This window comes from Protopterus annectens, chromosome 8.part0 (genome assembly GCF_019279795.1).
Source record: "Protopterus annectens isolate FY-2018-M chromosome 8.part0, PAN1.0, whole genome shotgun sequence".
NCBI lineage: Eukaryota > Metazoa > Chordata > Ceratodontiformes > Protopteridae > Protopterus > Protopterus annectens.
In genome coordinates, this window is record NC_056741.1 from 1,370,875,811 (window position 1) to 1,370,899,959 (window position 24,149).

At 40.8% G+C, this 24,149-nt stretch overlaps 1 protein-coding gene across 1 annotated transcript in view; it reads right to left on the minus strand.

Moving 5' to 3' along the window:
- DSCAML1 (DS cell adhesion molecule like 1) overlaps positions 1–24,149 on the minus strand; it is a 1,743,400-nt gene that overhangs the window by 49,622 nt on the left and 1,669,629 nt on the right. The window contains exons 23-24 of the mRNA XM_044080956.1: positions 18,732–18,850; positions 2,775–2,927 (exon numbers count right to left, since the gene is read on the minus strand). Coding sequence (XP_043936891.1) covers positions 2,775–2,927; positions 18,732–18,850 — 272 coding nt within the window. The remainder of the gene's footprint in view (positions 1–2,774; positions 2,928–18,731; positions 18,851–24,149) is intronic.

A 24,149-nucleotide genomic window follows, 5' to 3' on the forward strand; every position in this document is an offset into this window, starting at 1 on the left:
TTTGATAATCTGTTTTTTAGGCATAGCAGCCTGTGCACATGGCTCATGCGTCAGTTTTTTAGTTTTAGAAGTTGCTTTTGTCTTTGGTTTTGCAGCAGTCGTCGGTTTGATATAAAAATGTTGAGGCCTGAATACACCCTCAGAAGCCAGTGCCTGCTCAGCAGCTCCGGACCCATCCGAGGGAGATACATCCGTGGGTCCAATACTTTGAGCATCTCGCGGCGTGCCGGACTCCACATGGGTCTTGGTAGGGGCCTGCGACTTGAAAGTAGTGGGTATCAGGGGCTGCGAAAGCGCCTCAATGAGTACCAGCGAACCGGCGACAGGCTTAGGAGAAGCTTTGTCGTCGGTTTTGGACCTCGACTCTCTGCCTCTGTCCTTTTCTTTGTGTTTTTTATGTACTCCGGTAGTCAGATTGCTATCCGATGACATTTCTGGGTAGCTAAATCTGTTTCCAAAATACTTTGAGGCAAAAATATACCGACGCTTAATAGTGCGTTGGTTAAATCTAGCACAAAACCGACAGCCAGGCACGTTGTGATCAGAGCCTAGGCAAGGAATACAGTATAAATGGAAATCCTTATGAGGTATTTGATTCCAACAAGTAATACAATTATTAACTTTTTCTGACATCTGTATGGAGCAAGAAAAATGTTTCCCCAACAGGGTACTTAGCTTTAGTGAAGACTTCGGTTCTGAAACTCAAACTCAAATATTTCAGGAGTCGGCCAACCGGCACATGCGAAATGCTTCTGCTTCGGGCACCGCCCGGCAAGAAAGACTGAAGAAAATGGTGTCGGCTGCTTGTTTTATACCCCTGACAACCTGACGTCATGGAAGAGGAGACAGCAACCGACGCAGGACCCAAGACTTTGGAATTCAGGCCGACTGAGGGCAACCTGCCAGCAAATTACCCCTAAAGTACTGACTGCAACAGTGAAACACGAAGAACATCCACCTGAGGATATGTCTTCTGTGGAGACAAACAGACACACACACACACACACACACACACACACACACACACACACACACACACACACACACACACACACTCACACACTCACACACATACACACATGCGTGTGCACACACCGATGTGTTTCTAAAAGTTTCATTTTCTCATAAAAACAGGGGAGAAACTCATGGCCCTCCCACAGATGATGCTGCACTATAACACTGATGAATGTTCTGCTCCTTTCCTAAAACCCACCCTAACAGAAGATCTGGTAAAAATATGCAGTATGATAAGCAATGCCACAGAAAGTTAAAGGAAATAAGTAAAAATAAATACCAGACCCCACAAAAAAATATGTGCATGTGTGTGTGTGTGTGTGTGTGTGTGTGTGTGTGTGTGTGTGTGTGTGTGTGTGTGCGTGTGTATATATATATATATATATATATATATATATATATATATATATGTGTTTGAACACCTGAAAAAAATAAACCAAAACAAAAAAAAAAAAAAATCCTGGACGCTTGCTCTCCCTGCACCCTCCACATCTTCTGCTGCTTAAATATACCAACTCCAAGATTGCACTAAAGCGAATAAAAGGAAAATTTTCCCATTCTGCACTGTACAGAGATCTCCGTACAGAATGTTTAAAGTTTTAAAACTTCGATCATATGGTCTTGGCCAATATGAATGTCGAAGTTTTAAGATTTTGATCATCTGTAGGGGACCTATATATATATATATATATATATATATATATATATATATATATAGAGAGAGAGAGAGAAAGAGATTATATAGGTACACACACACACACACACACACACACACACACACACACACACACACACACACACACACACACACACATACACACACACACACACACACACACACACACACACAAGCACATGCACCTACAGCCTTTATTGATTAGGTAGTGCTGTTTATAGTTTGCTGTAAACACTGTCAATATTACTTTATGTTAAAACATTGTTGTTGCCTCTTGGTTCATACAATGGCTGAAGCTGCCCCTTGGAACCTGCCCACTTACCTTGTTAATAAAGTGAAATAAGTAAATCACAGCTAGCACCATTATTAATGTAACCAAATACTCCTACTTACGGTTATGGAGTTCTGGTTTACTTGTTACACAATTTCTTTCTCACACTTTGCCCCCACTGTCTGTAGATAATCAGCCCCCTCCCAGTCAATCATACCATCTGCTCCCCATAACCAGGGTGATGCTTGACCAGGAGGAACCATCATTAAGGCAGCCATTAGGGGAGGTTAATTTTTTTTCTGTTTATGACCTAATGCCCCTGTTCACACTTGGCTATCATGATGAAAGAAGGTGTGCAACAGCTTGACTGCGAAGGATATTCCCCTTACTTCTGCAAGGGAAATTTCCTTCCTGTAGCCCCATCCACCAATCCCACAGCACAAGAGTTGGTTTCTCCAGTCACCACCAGGGAAATCATAATTACATACTGTACCTCCAAGTGGATGCAACCCTCCCTCCCAGAAGAGGCAAGTAAGCCATGCCCCTTCACTCTCTTCACTTCTTGCCTGGCTCTTCCAGTGCCAGGGGCACTAATCAAACCCCATTTGCCTAGGTCACAGTCAGGGCTCCATCCCTCTGCAGCATAGAACTAGACACCTGTGATTTAACTGCTGAAAACAGCCTTTGTTTTAATATTTAAATCATACTTACTTGGTTAGAATGAGAATGAATGCAGTTCAGGAGATGAGTAGTACAGACAATTTCATTTTCAGAATTGTAAAACTTACAGAATTATAAAACAGATGTACTTACTGGTTCCTGGCCTGATGTCAGACATGTCTATCAATGGCCCTGTGTTCTGCGCTAAAGCTGGATGATGTATTGATACGCCACTGCAGAATGTCTGTGCAGTCACTGTCTGACTGAAGTCTGGGTCCGTCACAGGTATTGTAGCTTTATCATCACCTGTTTATCAGCAATTAAAATATTGATAAGTTCAAAGGCTCAACTGTAATTCGGTTACTTTTGAAAGAAAATCTGTTTTGAATTTAGAGGAAGCAATGGTCTATGCAACTGTTTTCAGATGCAGCAAAACAATAACAAATACAATCCACAGAGCTTCCACATACAGGGACAGATCTTTAGTCTTTATAGTAAAGGTGTAATAAAACAAATTAAAGCAAGGGACTTCAGAACCCACTAGAGTGGGGCATCTGTAACCACACAATACCAAAATTAATAATTCAGTTGTATTAAAACTCCAAAGGTATCACAAGAAGAACTGAATCCTTAGTTAAATAACCTCTCTTATCTCTACCTTTGCACTGACATATCTTAGGATATTTTTTCCAGCAATCATTGCTTTATGGGTTTCATAGGTAAGTACTACAGTGGCTGCCCTTGTAGACCATTTTAAGTCTAGAAAATTCCCTCAAAGGTGATATTTAAACCTTGTACCTTGTGTCTTCTAGGTAAACACCTTAACCACTAAGCCACCCAACTCCAAGTAAGGGCATGCATCAGGGTCTATATCATTACCTCGAAACACCATCTCCTCGAACACCTACACATTGACACCTAATGAGAGAAATCCGAAAAGCATGAATGACCACTTCCGCAAATTTTTTCACAAGGAAAAAATTTGCTTGGCCATTATCGGGAATATGCCCTTTTCTCCAATGTAGAGCGATCTCAGAGTTGGTATATTTAGTTGGGGGGGGGGCAAAGCCCCCCACTTGATTAGGGATTGAAAGCTTGTTTTCCTGTTGGTCGGCCAAGCAAATTTTTTCCATGTGAAAAAATTCATGGACGTGGCTGTTCGTGCATTTTGGACTTTGCTCATTAGGTGTTAATGTTTAGGTGTTCGAACAGATGGTGTTTTGTTGTTATTATATAGACCCCATTCATCATATGCAGGTTTATGTAGTTAAGTGTACTTAAATAAGTAAACTGATTTATTAAAAACTAAAAAGGCAGTGTACTATCGGCTTAATTCTTAGCTACAAGAAGCCTTCAAAATGTTTTTAAATGACTGTGTCCCTTGTGCTGCCATATCAGCCCTTCCATTTACCAAGAAATAGATTTTGATGTCAGTGCAATTTTGCATAAGGGGGTGGCTTTCCACTCCCTGGTTTTGAGGGGGGAGCACTCCATTGTTTAGATCTCTGTGTTCCCTGAGACTGTAGCCTTGGTGGTCTGTTGCCCCTGGGTTTGGGCTGAGAAGACCTGGTAGGGACTGGAAACGACCAGTTTTTTGAAGGCCAATGCCTACTGAATCTAGGTGGCTGTACCTGTAAGAAATCTTTAACAGTTTGCATAGATTTAGCTTTTTCCTCCACCTTTTTAAGAACCTCTTCTGCTTTTGTGCCAGACAAACATTCCTGGTATAATGGAGCATCTAGTAATCTTGCTTTGACATGGTCTGGCAAGATTTGTTCCTTCAGCCAGGCATGCCTTCTCAGTACAGAACCAGTGACAGCAGCCCTACAAGATGCTTCTAAGGCATCAAAATCACACTGCAAAATATGTTTACTGACTTGGTTTGCAGACTGCATTAACTCTTGTAAATCTTTATTATCTGCAAAATTTGGAAGCAACAACATTTTTTGTTTAATTAGTTCCATAATATGCTGCTGGCACTTCAACATGTGAAACTGTCAATTTAAAGCCTTGATGGCAAGAGTTGCAGAGGTATATACCATCTTGCCCCATTTGTCAAAAGCCCTCGAATCCCTGTCCAAAGGGGTAGGATTTTTGGCTGTAGTAGCCTAGTATATGCTAGATAAATGTCCCACCAAACGCAACTAGTAGTATAATCCAATCAAAAACAGTAAGGTGAGGTGAAGACCAGGCTATATTCATAAAATAAAATACTTTTATTACATAAAACATACGTCTGAAGATGTAGTCATCAGTACTGCGAAAGCGCTTATGTTTTATGTAATAAAAGTATTTTATTTTTATGAATATAGTCTGGTCTCGCCTCACCTTACTGTTTTTGATAGGATAATGGATTATATCTCTGTGTATGTTTGTGTCTGTGTCTGCATGTAAACAGACATACACACACACACACACACACACACACACACACACACACACACACACACACACACACACACACACACACACACACACACACACACACACAGTTTTTTACATTTGCATCACTGTAAAATGGATGAGACACAAAAATACATTAAATATGCAGATTAAAGGCTTTACTACATTAGCATACACCAGGGAAATGTAAAAAGAGTCATAATGCCACAAAGAGCACATAATTAGTGATACAAAAACTCTGGAGAAAATATAAACGTTTTGTTAAACTGCAGTGTTTGTTTTTAAATCAGCACAAACTATCACAGCTACTGAATGTTCTGTAAATGAGCTGGTATGTCCCGGCTATTAATATACATACTTGCTTTGTCACTAGTATAATGCATCCAATACTGAACTATCTTCATCATACTACACTGATGTTGTAACAGCATTGAATAAATCCGTAAGTCACAATAAAATGTCTGTATAGTGAAATAAGGACTGAAGCAGGATTTGCCTTTAATAAAATTAGGGAAAGCAAAAATTCATGTGTAAAGCTTGTCTGTAAATAAAGCTACACAGACAAGCAAGCACTTGGTGATATGGCTGACAGCGGATCACAAACTGTGGCAGCCACGCACAAGTCACTGTGACACCAGACTGTGATCCACAACAATGTAAAGCAATATAGCAAAACTAAAATGGATGTACAGTATAGCAGTTTGTACATCCACTTTAGTTTTGCTATATTGATTTACTAAAATGGATGTACAGTATAGCAGTTTGTACTGAGACTCCTGCTGCACCACCAGGTCTGCACCTACACTGCACAATGAGTAAAATTAATATGTTGCTGTGCATGTCCTGTGCAGCTACAACAATTTACACATTTAATGTCATGTTATTACTTGTAAAACAAGTATATATGTAGTCCTAGAAGTACATTATGCACCTTCTGCTGCTGTATCCCCACAGTGACATCACTACAATGTCAAATTGCTGGAGACAATGGCTTGCTCAATGGGAGACAGGAGCTGAGTTCAGCACTCCTGAAGTCACTTATTAATTCCTCTACTGGGCTCTGTCCAGTGTCCTTGCTCTGAACTGCAGCTTGTGACTCATTCTCACCAATGTGCATTGGCATAAATCTCTACTGTGCTGTAGCACTGACATTTTTGAAACTTACACATGATCACTGGTTAGCAGAGAATAATGTCAGTTACAGAGCTAAGACTTCTGATTCTCCCCAAAAGTGAGTCAGTGGTAGAGCAAACTTGTCCCTTTCCCTGAATGGAATTTCATCCATTTACATACAATGCTGTCATGCCACTTATTCTGATGCCAGGACTGCTTTATCACCCTTAAGATGTCACTGTGATAATACAGAATACAGCACTTGAGTAGTATGTTATTCTACAAATTAGAAAATGAGCATCATTAGGTACAGGCAAAAGTAAGCCTTTTGATACTGAAGTATTATTTGTACTTTGTACTATGAGAGTAGAAAACCCCATAAACCATAAAGCATAAAACAATGCATCAATACTCAAACACAGGCAAACCTGTTAATGCATCCTTAGATGGAGACATGGTAACAGATCTGTTGAACTTTACTCTAAAGATCCCAGGTTACCACAGAAATCTTGTGATGTGATAACCTTGGTGTTTATGAATAGTCATGCACAATTCTCTGATAATAACTAGTCTGTTGTTTTTATAGTGGGGAAGTCAGGATACAGCATGGTTTAAAAAATACGGTAAATGTGCTGTGTTTCCCCTAGAGTTAAACACCAGTTTATTTATACACACAAGGTAGGGATTGAACCATCATGCAGAAGTCAGTGAAACTGTTCTTATTTTGGACATCTGCTGTAATAGAAAGGCTGTATCGTGTCATTACATATTGCTGTGAGAGTACTTTAGGCATGACTGTTAGCATTCACCAGCACGGTGAAATAGATATTATAAACTCATTGGGATTTGCCATAGGTGTACATGTACCACCCTATCACTGAGGTGTGTGGTAAAAATTTTGTGACACAGACTATGCATTATGCTATATATTCATTATATGGCAGAATACAGCTGTAGCACAGTAAAATACTAATTGATAACATTTGGTTATATATGAAGATGAAGAGGAATAGAATTGTAATGCCTCTGATACACTGTCATACTGGGTAGCTGTGCTGTGGCAGGACCAAATAGATATTATACCAAAACACAATGATACATCATTATTCTTGCAATATTTCAAATATCAGTAGAACAAGAATGCAAAATCAATCAGACTCCAACAGAAAGGCAGGAAGAAGGTCATATGTCTGATGGTCACCTGGACAAAAATATCTACGTCTCAGAAATGCACATTTATCAAACGAATGTTACTGCAGTGGGAACTAGGCAGTTAACAAGGTATAGTGACCATGTCATTAATTATGTTGAGTAAGAGGTACAACAAGGTAAAGGTCTCTGCATTGGGGATTTGGAGAGTTTTCTTTGCTCAAAAGTAGAATTTGATAAAATAAAGTCATTCAGGTGTCCTTTATCTCAAATTCAGTTAGTGAGAGATAAGCAGTTGTTTTTTCAGCATCACACAGCAAACTGTGCAGGTAATTAAAGATGCAAAGTTGTGTGAAATGCAATCATAATGACTTCTTCCATTATGATTATATTATGGTGCAGTAGATCATACAGATAATACTTAAGATACTTTTTATATAAAAATAGTCTTACCTACCTAAACACACACACACACACACACACATATATATATATATATATATATATATATATATATATATATATATATATATATATATATATATATATATAACACTTGTACCATGACACAGACAGTGGTCAGTTAACCCCATGAGACCCCCCATTAGTCTGTAGTAATATGAATATAAAATTTGCCGTTTTAGAACAAGTAGGTAGTGACCCCCGGGGAGGTAGCTGGGAGTCTAGGGTTGAGTTTAGAGAAATATTTGGCAGTTAAAAACTGACGCAAGTAGACCCCCTGGCCTAAATTATAATATCAGCATAAATAGTGTATTAAAATTATGGCAAGCTAAGTTGTGATGTTCCAACAGTGGATATATTTGAGGTGTTAATAGGTACTTATACATTTTTGACTAAAGTGGTCAAATATGGGTTATTACATTTTCTTGTTTTATATATATTTTGTGCATGCAATTGTTGATTTGAGGTTGTTTTTGCACATTGTTTTAGGGTATGAGTAGTGTAAAAGTTAGGTTACTTAATAGCATTTCATTCATTTGGGTATGCAATTCTAGTTATTAGTGTTTCAACTGTTTTTAATGTGAACATTTAGTATTACATTTCAACACATTTATATATTCATATATTTATGTATAGAATATATGATTAGAATAGTATTTGCAATTTTTAATATTTATTATAACAATGGATTAGTGTATTGTTGTCTTGACTGTTGATTTGTTTTTAACATTTCATAGCATTGCTATTTTTTATGTACTGTTTTAAGAAACTTAATTTATTAAGAAAACCAATTAAGTACCTAATTATTGTATTACAGCACAGTATATTTAAGCACCTTAGTTTAACAATGGCATTGTTCTGATGAAGCTTTGTATTTGGCAAAGTGAAAGCACGCTTAATGTTACTGGAGTGATTTTCTATTTTTATTTGGTTGACTATTTGTTGGATTAAACAAGGGTTTTAGTATCCAGTTGTCTGATTCTGTTCACTACTGCCTTGGCACTGATTTTTACTGGCTTGTGATTCGTTTTTTGGTTAACCCCATGAGAAGCTGTTTTATTCTGTCACATAAGGCATTTTGTTTCTCCATGTCATAAAAATCTTTATTCATAAGGTCATCAGGAATTAAAGACCTCTTTATAACCTGACACATAACTGTTCATCATGGCAATCTGATCAAAATCCTCAGTACCTTAAACATGGGTTATAAGCGATCACTTTCTGAAGCAGTCTCAGAGTTCAGCTTTAGTGCAATTACATTCCAATAACTATGTATGCTAACCACTGCACCACCGTGGCCGCCCTATTCCAATAACTATGTATAAAAGCTAATAATTAAGACAGATGAATCCTGCCTTCTTAAAACACATACTGAAATTAATACATAAACAATGGACTCAAGATAGCTGAATTTCAAAAGATTAGGGCAGTGTAGAGGACGCTATTTGCCAATAGCAAACTGCTGCCACAAAGAAAGTAAAGATACACTCCAGCATGGCGTAGTAGGTTAGTGGAATTATTAATAAAACGCTACTTCTGCTTAGCACACAGTGACTAAACAAAAGCAAGAAAATGGAATTCTGTGTTAATGAATCACATTACCAAAGCAAGATATATTCCAACGGCCAGCAAAAATGTGCCAAAGAATTATATCTTGCATCTCAGAGTGCTCAGGATATGTTAAAATCAATACTCTAGCCAGAAGCACTACTATGGATCATTTAAATCACTTGTCAAGGCAAGATATTACACATGTATAAGCCTGAAATATGCAATGTACAGCTGGCCACAACAATCAGAGTATTTTAATGGCAAACTTTATCATGGACAGGCCTTTGTGGATGCCTTTGTTGATCTATACAAAACTATGTACATGTAGTACTAAAGTACAGAAATAGAGCAAGGTCTCTCAACATGGTCTGGACTGTCAAAACCAGACAGTGGAATGTAAAGATGGGACACTGAATTCAGAAAGGAGAAAGTACAGTTGTGTACACTTACCATAAATGTAGATGTTCGAGTGTATTCACTGTTGCAGTCATTACATTTGGGTAATCTGCAGGCAGGTTGCCCTCAGTCAGCCTGATTAACAAAGTCTTGGGTCCTGCATCGGTTGCTGTCCCTTCTTTCATGACGTCAGGTCATCAGGGGTATAAAACATGCAGCCGATGCCATGACATCAGTTTTTCTTGCCCCAGATGTCAGATGCCCCCCAAATGGGGAGCAAATAAAATTAAAAACACAAAACATGTATCTCTAATCCTAAAAGCAAATACACCAAAAGGGCTTATAAGCATAGTGAAAGAAAGTATAGGTATAGTCAGAGAAAAATAGGGGGCTGGAGGGAGGGTAACCAGAACTGCAACAGTGAATACACTCGAACATCTACATTTATGGTAAGTGTACACAACTGTACTATGTTCTTCGTGTTTCACTGTTGCAGTCATTACATTTGGGTGGATTCCCAAAGCTATGGTAGGGTGGAGGAAATTATACAGCATTAGGACCAGCTATAAGGCCCTGTAGGACAGCAGTGGGAAAGCCAGCTCTGGATTTAGAGAAGAAAGGTAAATGGTAATGTTTGGTGAACATATGAACTGAACTCCAGGTAGCAGCTTCTAGAATGTCTCTGGTAGGAACACCTCTGAGAAAGGCTGTAGAAGTAGATGCAGCCCTGGTGGAATGAGATCTGATCCCCTGGGGGATAGTTTTACCATGGTGCATATAGCAGAAATGAATACAATGGCTTATCCATTTGGAAATAGTCTGCTTTGAAATAGCCTTTCCCACTGCCCCTGCAGCAAATGCCACCAGTAGTTGTTCAGATTTTCTTTGAGATTTTGTCCTGTTTAAGTAAAATCTAAGTTGTCTGTGTACATCCAGTGAATGCAGAATCCATTCTCCCTTGTTCTATAGATTGGGAAAGAAAGTTGGCAAATGAATGGTCTGATTAAGAGCCACACTGGATACCACCTTAGGCATGAAGGATGGATTGGTCCTGAGAGACATCCTGTCCGCATGAAAAATGATGAAAGCCTTCACTGCCATAAGAGCCTGTAATTCGGAAATCCTTCTAGCTGAAGTGACTGCTAAAAGGAAAGCTGTTTTCCAGGACAGAAATTTTAAATCTGCAGTAGCAGCTGGCTCGAAAGGAGGGAGAGTCAGCTTCTCCAATACAAAACTGAGGTCCCAGGCAGGGGTTGGAGCTCTCCTGAGTGGTCTTAAGTTTTTGGCCCCTCTGAGGTACTGCTTTAGCAGAGGATGAGAGAAGAGGGGAAGTTCTGTGTTGTAATGAGCTGAAATAGCTGAGGCATGGATTTTTATGGAAGAAAAGGGCAGGCCCTTGTGAAGCATCTCAGTTAAGTACTGTAAAATCTGAGGAATAGTGGGCACTGCTGTGCTTATCCCTTGTGATTGATTCCAGGCACAGAATCTTTTCCATTTGTCACCATAAGATTTTCTAGTACTAGGCCTTCTTGCCTCCAAAATGACATCCAGCACAGGTTTGCTGAGGGATGCTAAGGGTGAATTTAGGTAATTAGCCATGCTGCAAGATTCAAAGTTTGGGGCTGAGTGTGCAGAATTTGGTTGTTCTGCTGAGACAGTAAGTAAGGTGTCTGAGGCAGGTGCCACGGTGGAAGGTGTGAGACATTGCGCAGGAGTGGGTACCAGTGTTGGCAAGGCCAGTCTGGAGCAATCAAAATCATTTTTGGTTTGTCCTGTTTGACTTTTAGTAGAAATTTGGAGAGCAGAGGCAGAGGGGGAAAGGCATAGACTGATAGGTTTTTTCCAGCGGAAGGATAGAGCATCCACTTTCCAGGCTTTTTTGTGATGAGTTCTTGTGCAGAATTTGTCCAAATGATAGTTCTGGGGTGAGGCAAAAAGATCTATGTCTGGACTCCCCCATTTGCGTGTCAACATGTTGAAAATCCATGGTTCCAGTTTCCATTTGTGTGGGTCCAATGAGATTTCTGCTTAGTTGGTCTGCCAGAGTATTCAGCTTTCCTGGCAGGAACTGAGCTTGTAGTTGTATTTGATAGGTCAGGGCCGTGTTCCACAATGCCATGGCTAGTCTGCAAAGGGCGTAGGAGTGTGCACCCCCCTGCTTAATTTATGTACCACATAGTTGTGGTATTGTCTCTCCTTACCATTAATTGTCCTGGATGAAGGTAGTCCTTGCTAGCTGTACAGAATGCACGGACAGCCTTCATTTCTTTTGACTGATATGAAGGCGCATTTGATTTGGGCTCCATTTGCCCTGAATGCACTTCCCTGCCAGGTGAGCCCCCCAAGCATAGGCTGATGCGTCTGTAGTTAGGGTTTGGGTGGCAGGGGGGGGGAGTGAATGGCAGTCCCTTGTTTTGGTGGCAGGCCTCTGCCCACCATAGTAACTCTAGTTGCAGGCAAGGTATGATAGAAATCATTGTTTCCAGGCTGTGACAATGTTGACTCCATAAACTTTTTAAATACCACTGAAGTTTCTTCATATGCAGTCTTGCATATGGAATTAGAAGAATGCAGGAGGCCATGAACCCCAAGGCTTGCAGAATTTGTCTTGCAGATAGTAGGGTTTTTGTGGCCACCTGTTTGAAGTAAGTTACCAAATGAATTTGCTTTTCTGGCATAAGGAAAGCCATCTGGGCAGTTGTATTCAAGCTTGCACCCAGGAATGTAATTTTTTGAGAGGGTACCAGTTGTGATTTCTTTTCGTTTATAGTGTACCCTAGACAAGTTAGAACCCTTTTTACAAATGCCAGATGTTTTAGAAGAATGTCCCTGTTTTCTGCCTGAATTAGACAATCGTCCAGGTATGGATATATTTGAATATCTCTTTGCCTGCAAAATGCAATTACTGGAGCCAGGTACTTTGTGAAGACCCTGGGCTCAGTAGAGAAGCCAAAGGGCAGTGCAGAGAACTGGAAATTCAAGTAGCCTGCTTTGAAGCAGAGGTATCTTCTGCACGATTCCCTGATTGGGATATGCAGGTAAGCCTCTTTTAAGTCTAGAGTTACCAACCAGGCATCTTTGCTTAGCATAGGAAGTAACTGTTGAAGAGTCAGCATCTTGAATTTTGGAATGTCCAGAAATGTGTTTAGAGTAGATAAGTCCAGAATTGGACGCCATGATTTGTCTTTTCTGGGTACCAGGAAAAGTGTTGAATAGAAACCTTGTCCCTTTTCCTCTTCTGGTACTGGTTGAATAGCCCCATGTTCATGAGGGACAGTACTTGTTTCTGGGCCTCTGCCCACTGATTTGGGGGCAGGTCTGGCCATCCATTTGGGATTGGCAACGTGTGGAAATGAAATCTGTATCCCTGGGATACTATATTTAAAACCCATTTGTCCTGGGTTATAAGTTGCCAGTTTCTTGCATGAAATGCCAGTTTTCCCCCCAAAGGGGTGGCTAAAAGGTAAGTGCTTGGTAAGTGTAGAGAGAAGTCATTGAGGCTGCTTACCATATGGAAGTGTCTTGTTGTTTCCAGATTAGGAGGAGGAGGCACCCCATTGTTTTGTTCTAAAAGTCCCTCGTGACTGAAACCTGGAGCCTTTGGAATGTCTGGGTTTGACTTGAGTGGCTCTCGAAGGAACTGGAAAGCACCAGTTCTTAGTAGGCCAGTGCCTACTAAATCTTGGAGGTTGCACTTGTAAGAAATCTTTCACAGTTTGCATAGATTTAGCTTTATCTTCCATCTTTTTTAAAACTTCTTCAGCCTTATTACCAAAGAGACAGTCCTGTTGTAAAGGAGCATCCAACAATTTTGCTTTAACATGATCAGGCAGAGTTTGCACTTTGAGCCAAGCATGCCTTCTTAGCACAGACCCAGTTACAGCAGCCCTGCAAGAGGCCTCCAAAGAATCAAAACCACATTGCAAAGTATGTTTTCCAACTTGTTCAGCTGAATGCAATAGATCCTGTAAATCTTTATTTTCCACACAGTCAGAAATTAACATCATTTTCTGTTTAAGCAGTCCCATGATATGCTGTTGATATTTAAGCATATGAAATTGACAGTTTAAAGCCCTGACTGCCAAGGTTGCAGAAGTGTAAACCTTCTTACTCCATCTACCTAGCGCCCTGGAATCTCTATCAGAAGGAGTAGGATTTTTAGAAGTAGAAGCCTTAATGCCCTTGGGACCCTGAGAAATAGTTTTGGGATCTGCAATAGGATTTTTGAAAAGGAATTTGTGGGAGTCAGGAACCCTGCAGTATCTGTCTGGCTTACAGGGAGCCGGAGGCAGAGAATCAGGAGCCATACTAGATTCTGAAAAAATATCATCAACAATGTCTAGAATAGGAGGTATAGCCAAAGGCCTATGCTGAGGAAGAAGAAGAAAATCCCTGTCTCTTTTTAGATTCAGAGAAATCCTGACTTTCACAGTGGAAATGTTCCCTTAAGGTATGTAAAGTTTCATGAAAGAAAAATCCTCAATGGGGAGAAGCAGAAGGAATGGAATTTTCTGCATCAGAGTCCTCATAAGTAGGAATAGACAAATCCTGTTCATTAGAAGAGTCAGAAGAAGTAGAATCCTGTTCAGAAGATTCATAATCAATGTCTTGCCTAGGCCTCTTAGAAGGGTGGGGGGGGGGGGGGGGCTGACTACCCCTGATCAAAGTAATTAAATCTTCAGCCATTTTGATCATTTGTTTTTTAGCCATAGGGGCCTGCACATGTGGCCCAGGCGTAATTTTTTTACACAAAGGATTAGATTTTGGCCTTAGTTTTGAAGATGGCGTCGGTCTAATATACAAATCTGTAGGCCTGAAAACACCCTCAGAAGCCAGTGCCTGCACAGCGGCTCCGGACTCATCTAAGGTAGAGACATCCGCGGGTTCCATAATCGAAGCATCTCACAACATACCGGACTCTGAATGGGTCTCAGTAGAGGCCTGTGTATCAGAAGTAGCGGGTATCAGGAGCTACGAAAGCGCCTCACTGAGTACCGGCGAACTGGCGACTGGCTTAGTTGAAGCGTCGTCAGTTTTGGACCTCAACGGCCTGTCTCTGTCTTTTTCTTTGCATTTTTTAGGTATTCCGGTAGTCAGATTGCTAACCGACGACATTTCTGGATAATTAAAGCATGGGCCAAAATATTTAGAAGCAAAAATATACCGATGCTTAATAGTGAGTTGATTAAATTTAGCACAAAACCGACAACAAGGTACATTGTGGTCAGGGCCTAGGCAAGGAATACAGTACAAATAAAAATCCTTATGAAGTATTTGCTTCCCACAAGTAATGCAGTTATTAACTTTTACTGACATTGGTAAGGAGCAAGAAAAAGTTTCCTCATTGGGGTACTTAGCTTTTTAGTTGAAGACTTTGGTTCTGAAACTCAAAAATGAAAATTTCAGGAGTCGGCCACCTGGCACTTGCAAACTGCTTCTGCTTCGGGCACCGCACGGCAAGAAAGACAGATGTAATGGTGTCGGCTGCATGTTTTATACCCCTGACGACCTGACATCATGGAAGAAGGGAAAGCAACCGATGCAGGACCCAAGACTTTGTTAATCAGGCCGACTGAGAGCAACCTGCCAGCAGATTACCCAAATGTAATGACTGCAACAGTGAAACATGAAGAACATGGGGGCTCAAAAAGTAAACACTAATGGACTGGCACCAACAGAAGAACACAAACAATTTCAACCTTGGGTATATATTCAATACAAAACCTGGATAACAAAATATGTAAAGCAATATTTAAAAAACAACATCTCTTATTTCATGTGCATGGGGTACCTTGGGAAATATCTACTACATGCAAGGGTGCCCCATATAACCATGTGCTAGCAGATGATTACAAATTAGGAGCTGTCATTGAATCTCACATTGACACAAATGTTCTCCAGGAGGGGCTGACACAGATAAACAACTGGCGTCAGAGCCATGGACTAAAACTAAATGCCAAGAAATGCATAGTAGTATGCTTTGGGAAGTCATCCATCCCTGGTAACTATCATATTGACAACACACCCCTTAGAGTTGACCCAGTAGTCATGGACTTAGGAACACACCTAGATAGTATTCTAGCATTTGATCATCATGTGTCTACAGCGGTGAGGAAATCATTCTATGTTGCACAACTTATAAACAAAGGTATGGCATCTAAATCCAAGGAATTCATTGTTCCACTGTATTCGGCATTCATCAGACCTATTATTGAGTACAATGCCCCCTTTGGTATGTACCTAACCAGGCATATCCAACAACTGGAACATCCACAGAGATCCCTCACTAAAAGAATACAGGGTGTAAGTAAAATGTCCTATGCAGACCACCTCAAGGCCCTATTCCTGTATTCTGTCTCCTGCAGGCTTTTGAGGGGAGATATATATGCCTGGCATACAGGGCATTGTCAGACCCCATTCTGATGGACCTCTTGCATATCCACAAAACAAACAGCAGCAGAATTACCCATTCTAAAGACTTAAACTTGCATGTGATATAAATATGACCTGCTGAAGAGATAGGTATGTATCCCAGAGAATACTAGGTCTATGAAACAGGCTCCCCATCCATGTGAAGCAGAGTTCCTCCCTAACCCAATTCAAGTACAACATGGACAACTGGATGGGAAACCGGAAATTCATCCCTGGTTTGGCACCTATGTCTCTAATGCAAACAGGTAGCCTGTAAATGGTTCATCTCCCAGGCCCATGCTTATACTTATCAATGGTAAGTTCAGAACTTGTCAGTGGTGTGCATGGATAGGCTTAAAAAGGCTCTTGTGGTCTTTAGCCTAGTAAACACCTATGAACCTATATGCCGTTTTTGATTGCAATTATGTTTTCAACAGCCTCTTATTGTAGTCTCTTATCATCAATATTTTGAGGGATAAATTCATATGTGATACTGTAGGCTTACAGTGGAGCATGCTACATTTATATGGAATAATTCAACAACTTAGACATGCCCCAATGATGGGACAGTGAAAGGAATTTTTTTTTCAGTATGATACAGCCATGGAAATGCCTATGGTGGCTTTCACTTTGAATTGTTTGCTTATATTTCCTGAGGAATCAGGCAAGCCATCTGTTGGAATCAAGGCCATTTTGTTTACAATACCTAGCTCAGGCACATGTCTCACTCTGAGGTAAATTGTTCTAGAATCCAGCTAAGCATTTACTAACATTCTGTGTATTGGTCACTTTGTGAAGGACTAATAACATCTGCCTTATTAGATGACATAGGGGGTAAGAAGAGGAAGAGAAGGAGATAAGAGTAGCCATTGTACTGTAACAAAATGATTATTTTTTTATTCCAAAATTAGTGTGGTCTTGAAGTCAGAATAAGTAATTGTCAAATAAGGCTACACTGGCATAATGTTTACAGACCAAATAATTCAGTATAAATGCATTGGATCTTGCATAGGTGAGTTGTTGTCTGTGTCTATGGCCAATATACCAAAAAAAAAAAAATAAATAAAAAAAAAAATATATGGGTCTGCATTTACTTATCGAATTTCCACTACACCAAATCAGACATCTCCGACTCCAGTTCAACAAAACTCAAGTAAACTGAAACAATGGACTACCAAACAGCCTTCACTGAGAAACATACCACATGGCCACCAGGGAAAATAAATCAATGGAAAGAAACTAAACCCACCCGAGTGGAAGGCTATGGCCCCCACCCCCCCTAACTAAATATGCCAACTCCGAGATCACACTACACTGGGGAAAAGGGCAAAATTCACCCTGGTGGCCAAGTGGTTCGTTTCCCAGGGAAAGCTGTTCAGTAGTCCATTGTTTCAGTTTACTGGAGTTTCACTGAACTGGAGTCAATGATTTCCGATTCGGTGAAGTGAAAATTCGGTAAGTAAAAGTAGATCTATATATATATATGTGTGTGTGTATGTGTGTGTTTGTGTGTGTGTGTGTGTGTGTGTGTGTGTGTGTGTGTGTGTGTGTGTGTGTGTGTGTGTGAATATATATATATATATATATATATATATATATATATTTATATATATCGATATATATATATGTATATATATATATATATATATATATATATAGATATATATGTTCATAGGTTCATAGGTAGGCACTAGGCTATCGGCCCAAGGGCCTACGTAAGCCTAGCCAGCAAGGTTCCATAGCTTACGCCACCCAAGAGAATTATTTTCCTGCGCCACTGTCCACCAGAGACACAGTAGTGATCCCCGGGATGTATTTCCTATTTCCCATCCACTCATCAATATTTTTCTTGAAGAGTGCTAATGAAGACCTTTGCTTGACATAGAAGGGGAGCTTGTTCCAGAGTATAGGAAGTCTCTGGGACAGGAATCTATCCCTCCAGCATGTCCTGTTTATTGTAGTGACAAGGTTTAGGTCCCTAGAGCATGTAGCTCGGAGGGATTGGGATTTCTTTAAGTGGAGCATGTCCAACAGCTCTTTGTGTGTGTGTGTGTGTGTGTGTGTGTGTGTGTGTGTGTGTGTGTGTGTGTGTATATATGTATATATATATATATATATATATATATATATATATATATATATATATATATATATATATATATATATATATATATATATTAATAAGGAAGTTGGGGGATGTTATATGTAGTTACTTTTTGTGTGGGGCTGGATCTCTGGTGGCTTTTCCTGCTTAGGAATTAATAGTGCTGAATCTCTCAAACAAAAATTCTTTAAATCATGCAGTTTTACACCATGTTTCACGTGTTTATGTGGCTGTTACCTTGTTCTGGTTTAGAGTGCATTCAGGGCATTTTACGGTATAGTCAGCCAAAATGAAGAAATTTTAGTTAATCAATGAAGTACATATGTAATGTTAAAAAAAAATCAAGTTGTTTAAATGTCACATTTTAAGATCTTCTGGGGGTAGGTAGTGAATACATTTCTACCTGTGAACATATACTGACAGCTAGACATTAAACTTGCAATCAATACACAAAAAAAACACTAAAATGAAAATGTGCACCTAGTGGTAGATGAAAACAGTTTGTCAGAGATCAGACTTACCAAGTTGTTTAATACCTTCTTTATCTTCAACGAGAAGCTGAACTCTTGGAATGTCGATGTGTAAACGGGGTCCCTGAGGTGGTCCTTTAACAGGGGTGTCAAAGCTGCGATTGTTTTTGCTGCATGTGGGAATCAAAATTAACAATGAGACAGGATTGCACTCTTGGCTAAGAATCATTACAGAAGTTACACAATGGCTGAATACACACAGTGAAATTCAAAAAGATACAACTGGATTCTGAGTCAGTTTGATTTCCAGGCATGTAAAGATAAGTAGCTGCATATCAATTTTCATCACTTTTGAGCATTGTTGTGAGAAACATCTTCATACCAGGACCGCTATAAGGGTAACAAGTATGGGGTGTGCAAAATAGTAGCATGGGAAATTGGGAATACTGGCAGATAAAGCATAATCATTCTTAATGCCCACTGACAAATGTCAAATATATGGAGATGGGCTCATAAGTGTAATCTGTTGCAAGACATCACCTCTTTAGACCATGAGTTAAACCCAATGGTTTACGTACAAATTTGTTGTGTTGCAATTTAATGCCTCCCATATGAGAGCATTCATATTCTGCCTTTAGTACATTGAGTACTATTAATTTATTAATTACTATTTATTGACATTTGATTACAGGGAAAGTCCTGCTGGGCACATGTAACCTTTTTAAGCAGAGGCTCAGAGAGAAAAAGTCCAATGTATCACAGTTAATGCAATCAATATTTACAATAACAAATACCAATGCTCATAGATATGTGCCCCTTGTACTCCCAGAAATTAAACATTTCACATGTCAGCATTTCTAAAAGACTCATAATTGCATTTGTCTCTACATCCACTGAGCAAAACACTCTCTCTTCTCTTTATGTTCTATGAAACAAATTGTACTTTTCACTCTTCTCATCTTTTCTCATCTGGTATAACTTCCATCTCCCAGTCAGTTACTTCTCTTCCATGATTTTCACTTCAGAAAAAAAAGAAGTTATGTACTTACCATAATGTTCCATGTGAGTTGTTCATCTCACCTTCATTCTTTACTGATGGGGTTTGCCAATTGCAAAGCTCGAGGTTTTCAAATGGCTCGAAGGCAAGTCCCTATCCCATGATGCACCTACAGTTACCTCAGATCTTGTTTGCTGTGTATAATAATACCATACATCATTCTATCACTCCCAAGAAAGGGAATAGAAGGACTGAGCAACCAGGATGGATCCAGCATCTCAGTCATCTAACAGTCCAGGAGGGGGTAGGAGGGAGGGACGTAAAAAAGAAGGTGAGATGAACGACATACATGGAACGTTATGGTAAGTACATAACTTCTTTATATGAAGTTGTTCTATCTCACCGTTCATTCTTTACTGATGGACAGCGTCCCAAGCACCATCAATCTCGGGTGGCTCACAGGAGTATATTTCTCAGGACCGTAGATCCAAAGGAGGCCCTGTCCCTGGAAGCCTTGTCAACTTTGTAATGAGTGATAAAGGTATGAGGTTTTGACCAAGTGGCTACTGCGCAAATGTTATTAATAGGAAGTCTGGCAGAAAAAGCAGATGATGTAGAAACTGCTCTGGTTGAGTGAGCTTTAATTTTATGCTGCAAAGGCATATTGGCAGCTGAATAAGCAAAGGTGATACAATCAGATAACCATTTAGACAGAGTTGTTTTAGCCACTGGTCTACCCTTCCTAGAGTCTGAAAATGAAACAAAAAGCTGGTTTGATTTTCTGAAACCTTTTGTTCTATCCAAATAAAATTTGAGCTGTCTGTGAACATCAAGTTTGTGCAGCATGTACTCTAAATTGTTTGAATGGTTGAGGAAGAAAACTGGCAAATCAATAATTTGGTTTAGATTGGTTTCAGTGCAAACTTTGGGCAAGAATGAAGGGTTTGTTCTAAGTGAGACTCTGTTAGCATGGAATATCAAATAAGGAGGCTTGATGGATAAAGCCTGAGGCTCTGACACTCTGCAGGCAGAAGTAATAGCTACTAAAAAGATGGTTTTCCATGACAAAAATTTGAGGTCACAAAAGGAAGCTGGTTCAAATGGCGGTAGAATTATGTGGAAAAGCATAAAATTTAGATTCCATGGAGAATAGGGAGATTTCACAGGTGGTCTAATATGAAAGGTCCCTTTGAGAAAAGCTTTGAATAACTTGTGAGACATAATATTCAATCCTTCAAATCCAAGATGAAAATTAGAGATAGAAGCCATTTGAACACGAACTGTTGCTGCTGCAACTCCTTTGTTAAAAATCATAGTCAAGAACTCTAAAATGAAGGCTATAGGGGCTTGGTAAGGATCAATATTGTTTTTAGAAGCCCATATAGACATTTTTTTTCCATTTGCTAAGATATAGCTTCTAGTAGAAGATTTATGAGAGGATAATAGGATTTGTTTTGTTTCATTGGAGTGGTTATGGAACCTGACTATGATGGGAATTGGAGCAGCCAAGCTGTCAGCTTCAAGGACTGCAGAGAGGGATGAAGTGTGTCAGAAGGTCCAGAACTGGGTCTAGAATCCAAGGATCCTCCAAAAGATGAAGTTGAAGGAAGGGAACCAAATCTGAGAAGGCCAATGAGGGATTAGTAGAATGGTGGTCTTTCCCAGGGATTTTGCTTTCTGTAGAACCTTGGGTATCAACGGGATTGGTGGAAATGCATAGAGGAGACCCGGAGGCCAATCGTGTACAAGTGCGTCCCTTGGGGCTTCTGCCGGAGGGGGAATCAGGGCAAAGTAGCTTCTGCATTTCATGTTCATGTGACTGGCAAAAAGGTCGTAGCAAAGCTGGACCCACCTGCAGAATATCCCATCCGCTATTTCTTTCTTGAGGAACCACTCGTGGGGCAACAAGATTGCCCTGCTCAGCTGCTCTGCTATCACGTTGGATTTTCCGGGGATGTGCGTTGCCAACAGAAAGTGCTGGGTGGAAACAGCCCATTGCCATACTCTGAGAGCCTTGCGACAAAGGGGGTAAGACCTGGTTCCTCCTTGTTTGTTCAAATACCAGACCACCGACATGTTGTCTGTCTGAATCGCAATCGTACCCAAAGGAAGAGAGTCTTGAAAGTACTGCAATGCCAAAAGTACTGCTCTCATCTCCAGGACATTGATATGCAGATGTGTCTCTTGATCGATCGATGTGCCTTGGGCTGCCTTTCCCTGAAAATGCCCCCCCCACACCTTATCAGGGAAGCGTCCGTAGTCACTGTGGCCGCTGGAGGGGGTATCACAAATGGGCGTCTTATCATGACATGAAGTGAGGTCAACCACCACTGAAGATCCTTGTTGCAGGAATTTGTGATTATTATCGTGTGAGACATGGGAAACTCTTGGTAAGACCGCTGAGTGTAGTATCCGCATGTGCATACTAACAATTTCAGAACTTCTGATCCTGGTGCTCTGTCTTTGGATATCAGTATGCTGACATGCTGATGAAGAGGAAAGACTTTTTTCTATTGGAAGCCTTAGTGTGGTAGTGGCGGTGTCCAGTTCTGCCCCGATAAAAATGATATGCTGCAATGGAGACAAGGCAGATTTTTCTGAGTTGATTGTAATGCCCAGTTGCAGAGTGACAGAGTGGACTCCCTGGCCTGAATGAGTAGATGCCTGGTGGTGGCAGTAAGGAAACAATCGTCTAGGTATGGAAACACCTGGAATCCTAGATGCCTCAGGTGAGCCGTGACCACTGCCATTAATTTGGTGAACACTCTGGGAGTTGTAGTGAGACCAAAGGGCAGGGCTCGAAACTGGTAATGACTGGCTCCCAGCCGGAAGCGCAGATGATACCTGAAAAGCCTGGCCATTTTTATGTGGTAGTACGCATCCTTGAGATCTATTGAGCACATTCAATTGTCTTTCCCTAAAAAGGGAAGTATAGACTGAAGCGTGACCATCTGGAACTTTGCTTCTTTATATATTTGTTCAGTCTGCTGAGGTCCAATATGGGTCTCCAGCCCCCTGTCTTTTTTGGAACTAAAAAGAATCTTGAGTAAGTTTTGGATCCTGTCTGGTCTGGTGGGACTGGTTGGATGACTCCTTTTCTTAGCAACGTTTGGACCTCTATTGTTGCTTGTTCCCTGTAACTGGGTGGAACGTCCGGGATTTTTCTTATGGGTGGAGGGGGTGTGGTGAATGGGATGAAGTATCCTCTGGAAATGATACTTTGTACCCAGCTGTCTTTTTTTAATTTGAGCCAGGCATCTGGGTACAAAGATAAGTGACTCCCGATTGCCTCCAGAGCAGGAAAGTCGAGCCTCCTTTCAGGAGCACTGGTAGGGCTTTCCAGAGAAGTGATCTCTGTCATCCTGGTGTTGCGGACCCCCTCTGCCGCGAGGGCGGCGTCTTCCATTATTGCCCCCTCCTCTGCCTTTAGGGGGGGGTTCACCACATATGTCCTGAAAGGCCCCTTGGGCTTTTCGGAACCACATTTTTCCTCCCCTTTGACCCTTAGGGTAGGGTCTGGTAGGGGTAGAAAAACGGACCCCGACGGCAGACAGAGTCTTTCTGTCCTGCTCACACCTGGTTAAGGTTTCCTTCACTTTAGGTCCAAAAAGGGACAAGCCATCAAAGGGAGTATTCACAAAAGATGACTTGAAGGGCTCCACGAAGGAACACAAGCGCATAAATGAGTGTCTCCTAAGAGCAACTCCTGTACCCGCTGACCTACTCATTCCATCAGCTGCATATGAGATGAGGCACATGGATGAGTTTAGTATAGAACTGAGCGTAGCAAGCTGGGCGGCAACTTTGTCGGTAGCTCCTGCAGCTACTGTACCCTGAAAGGTATCTCCTAGCTCTTTAAAGAGATCTTTTTGTAACCTGGTAAAATGGGTTAAATAGTTGAGTGAACGAAGAGCAAAAGTCACTGAACTAAACATGTGCTTTCCATATCTATCCATGATCCCAGAGTCTATGTTAGGAGGATGGATAGACGAGGAAGTTTCATACATTTATTTTTGGTGGCTGCCGCCACCACCATGGCATCAACTGGAACACCTTTTTTTAAAAAAGATTTGTCAAGGGGGCAGAAATGAACCTATTAGGCCTCCTAGGGACAGGCTCCATAGTATCTGGAGACTCCCACGCCTTTCGTGAGACCAGCTGCATCAGCTCATCAAAGGGTGGAGACACCCAAGAGGTGGAGGGCTGAAACCTGAAAGCCTTCAGGGGAAATGACATCCTCAGTAGGGCTTTTGGACTGCCAGTCACCCCTCTTCCTAAGGATTTCAAGTATCTCAGCGAATGAGATATCTTCAGAGGGGGACAGTGGGGACCCTTCTGACTCATCTAACTCAGTATCCGATGTTAGAGACTCCTAGCGGGAGTCTAGATGTTTCCTCTTACACAATCTCTTCCTGGGAACCTCATCAGTGAGAGCTTCTGGTGAGGTCTCGGAAGAGTAAGGGCCACCCAAT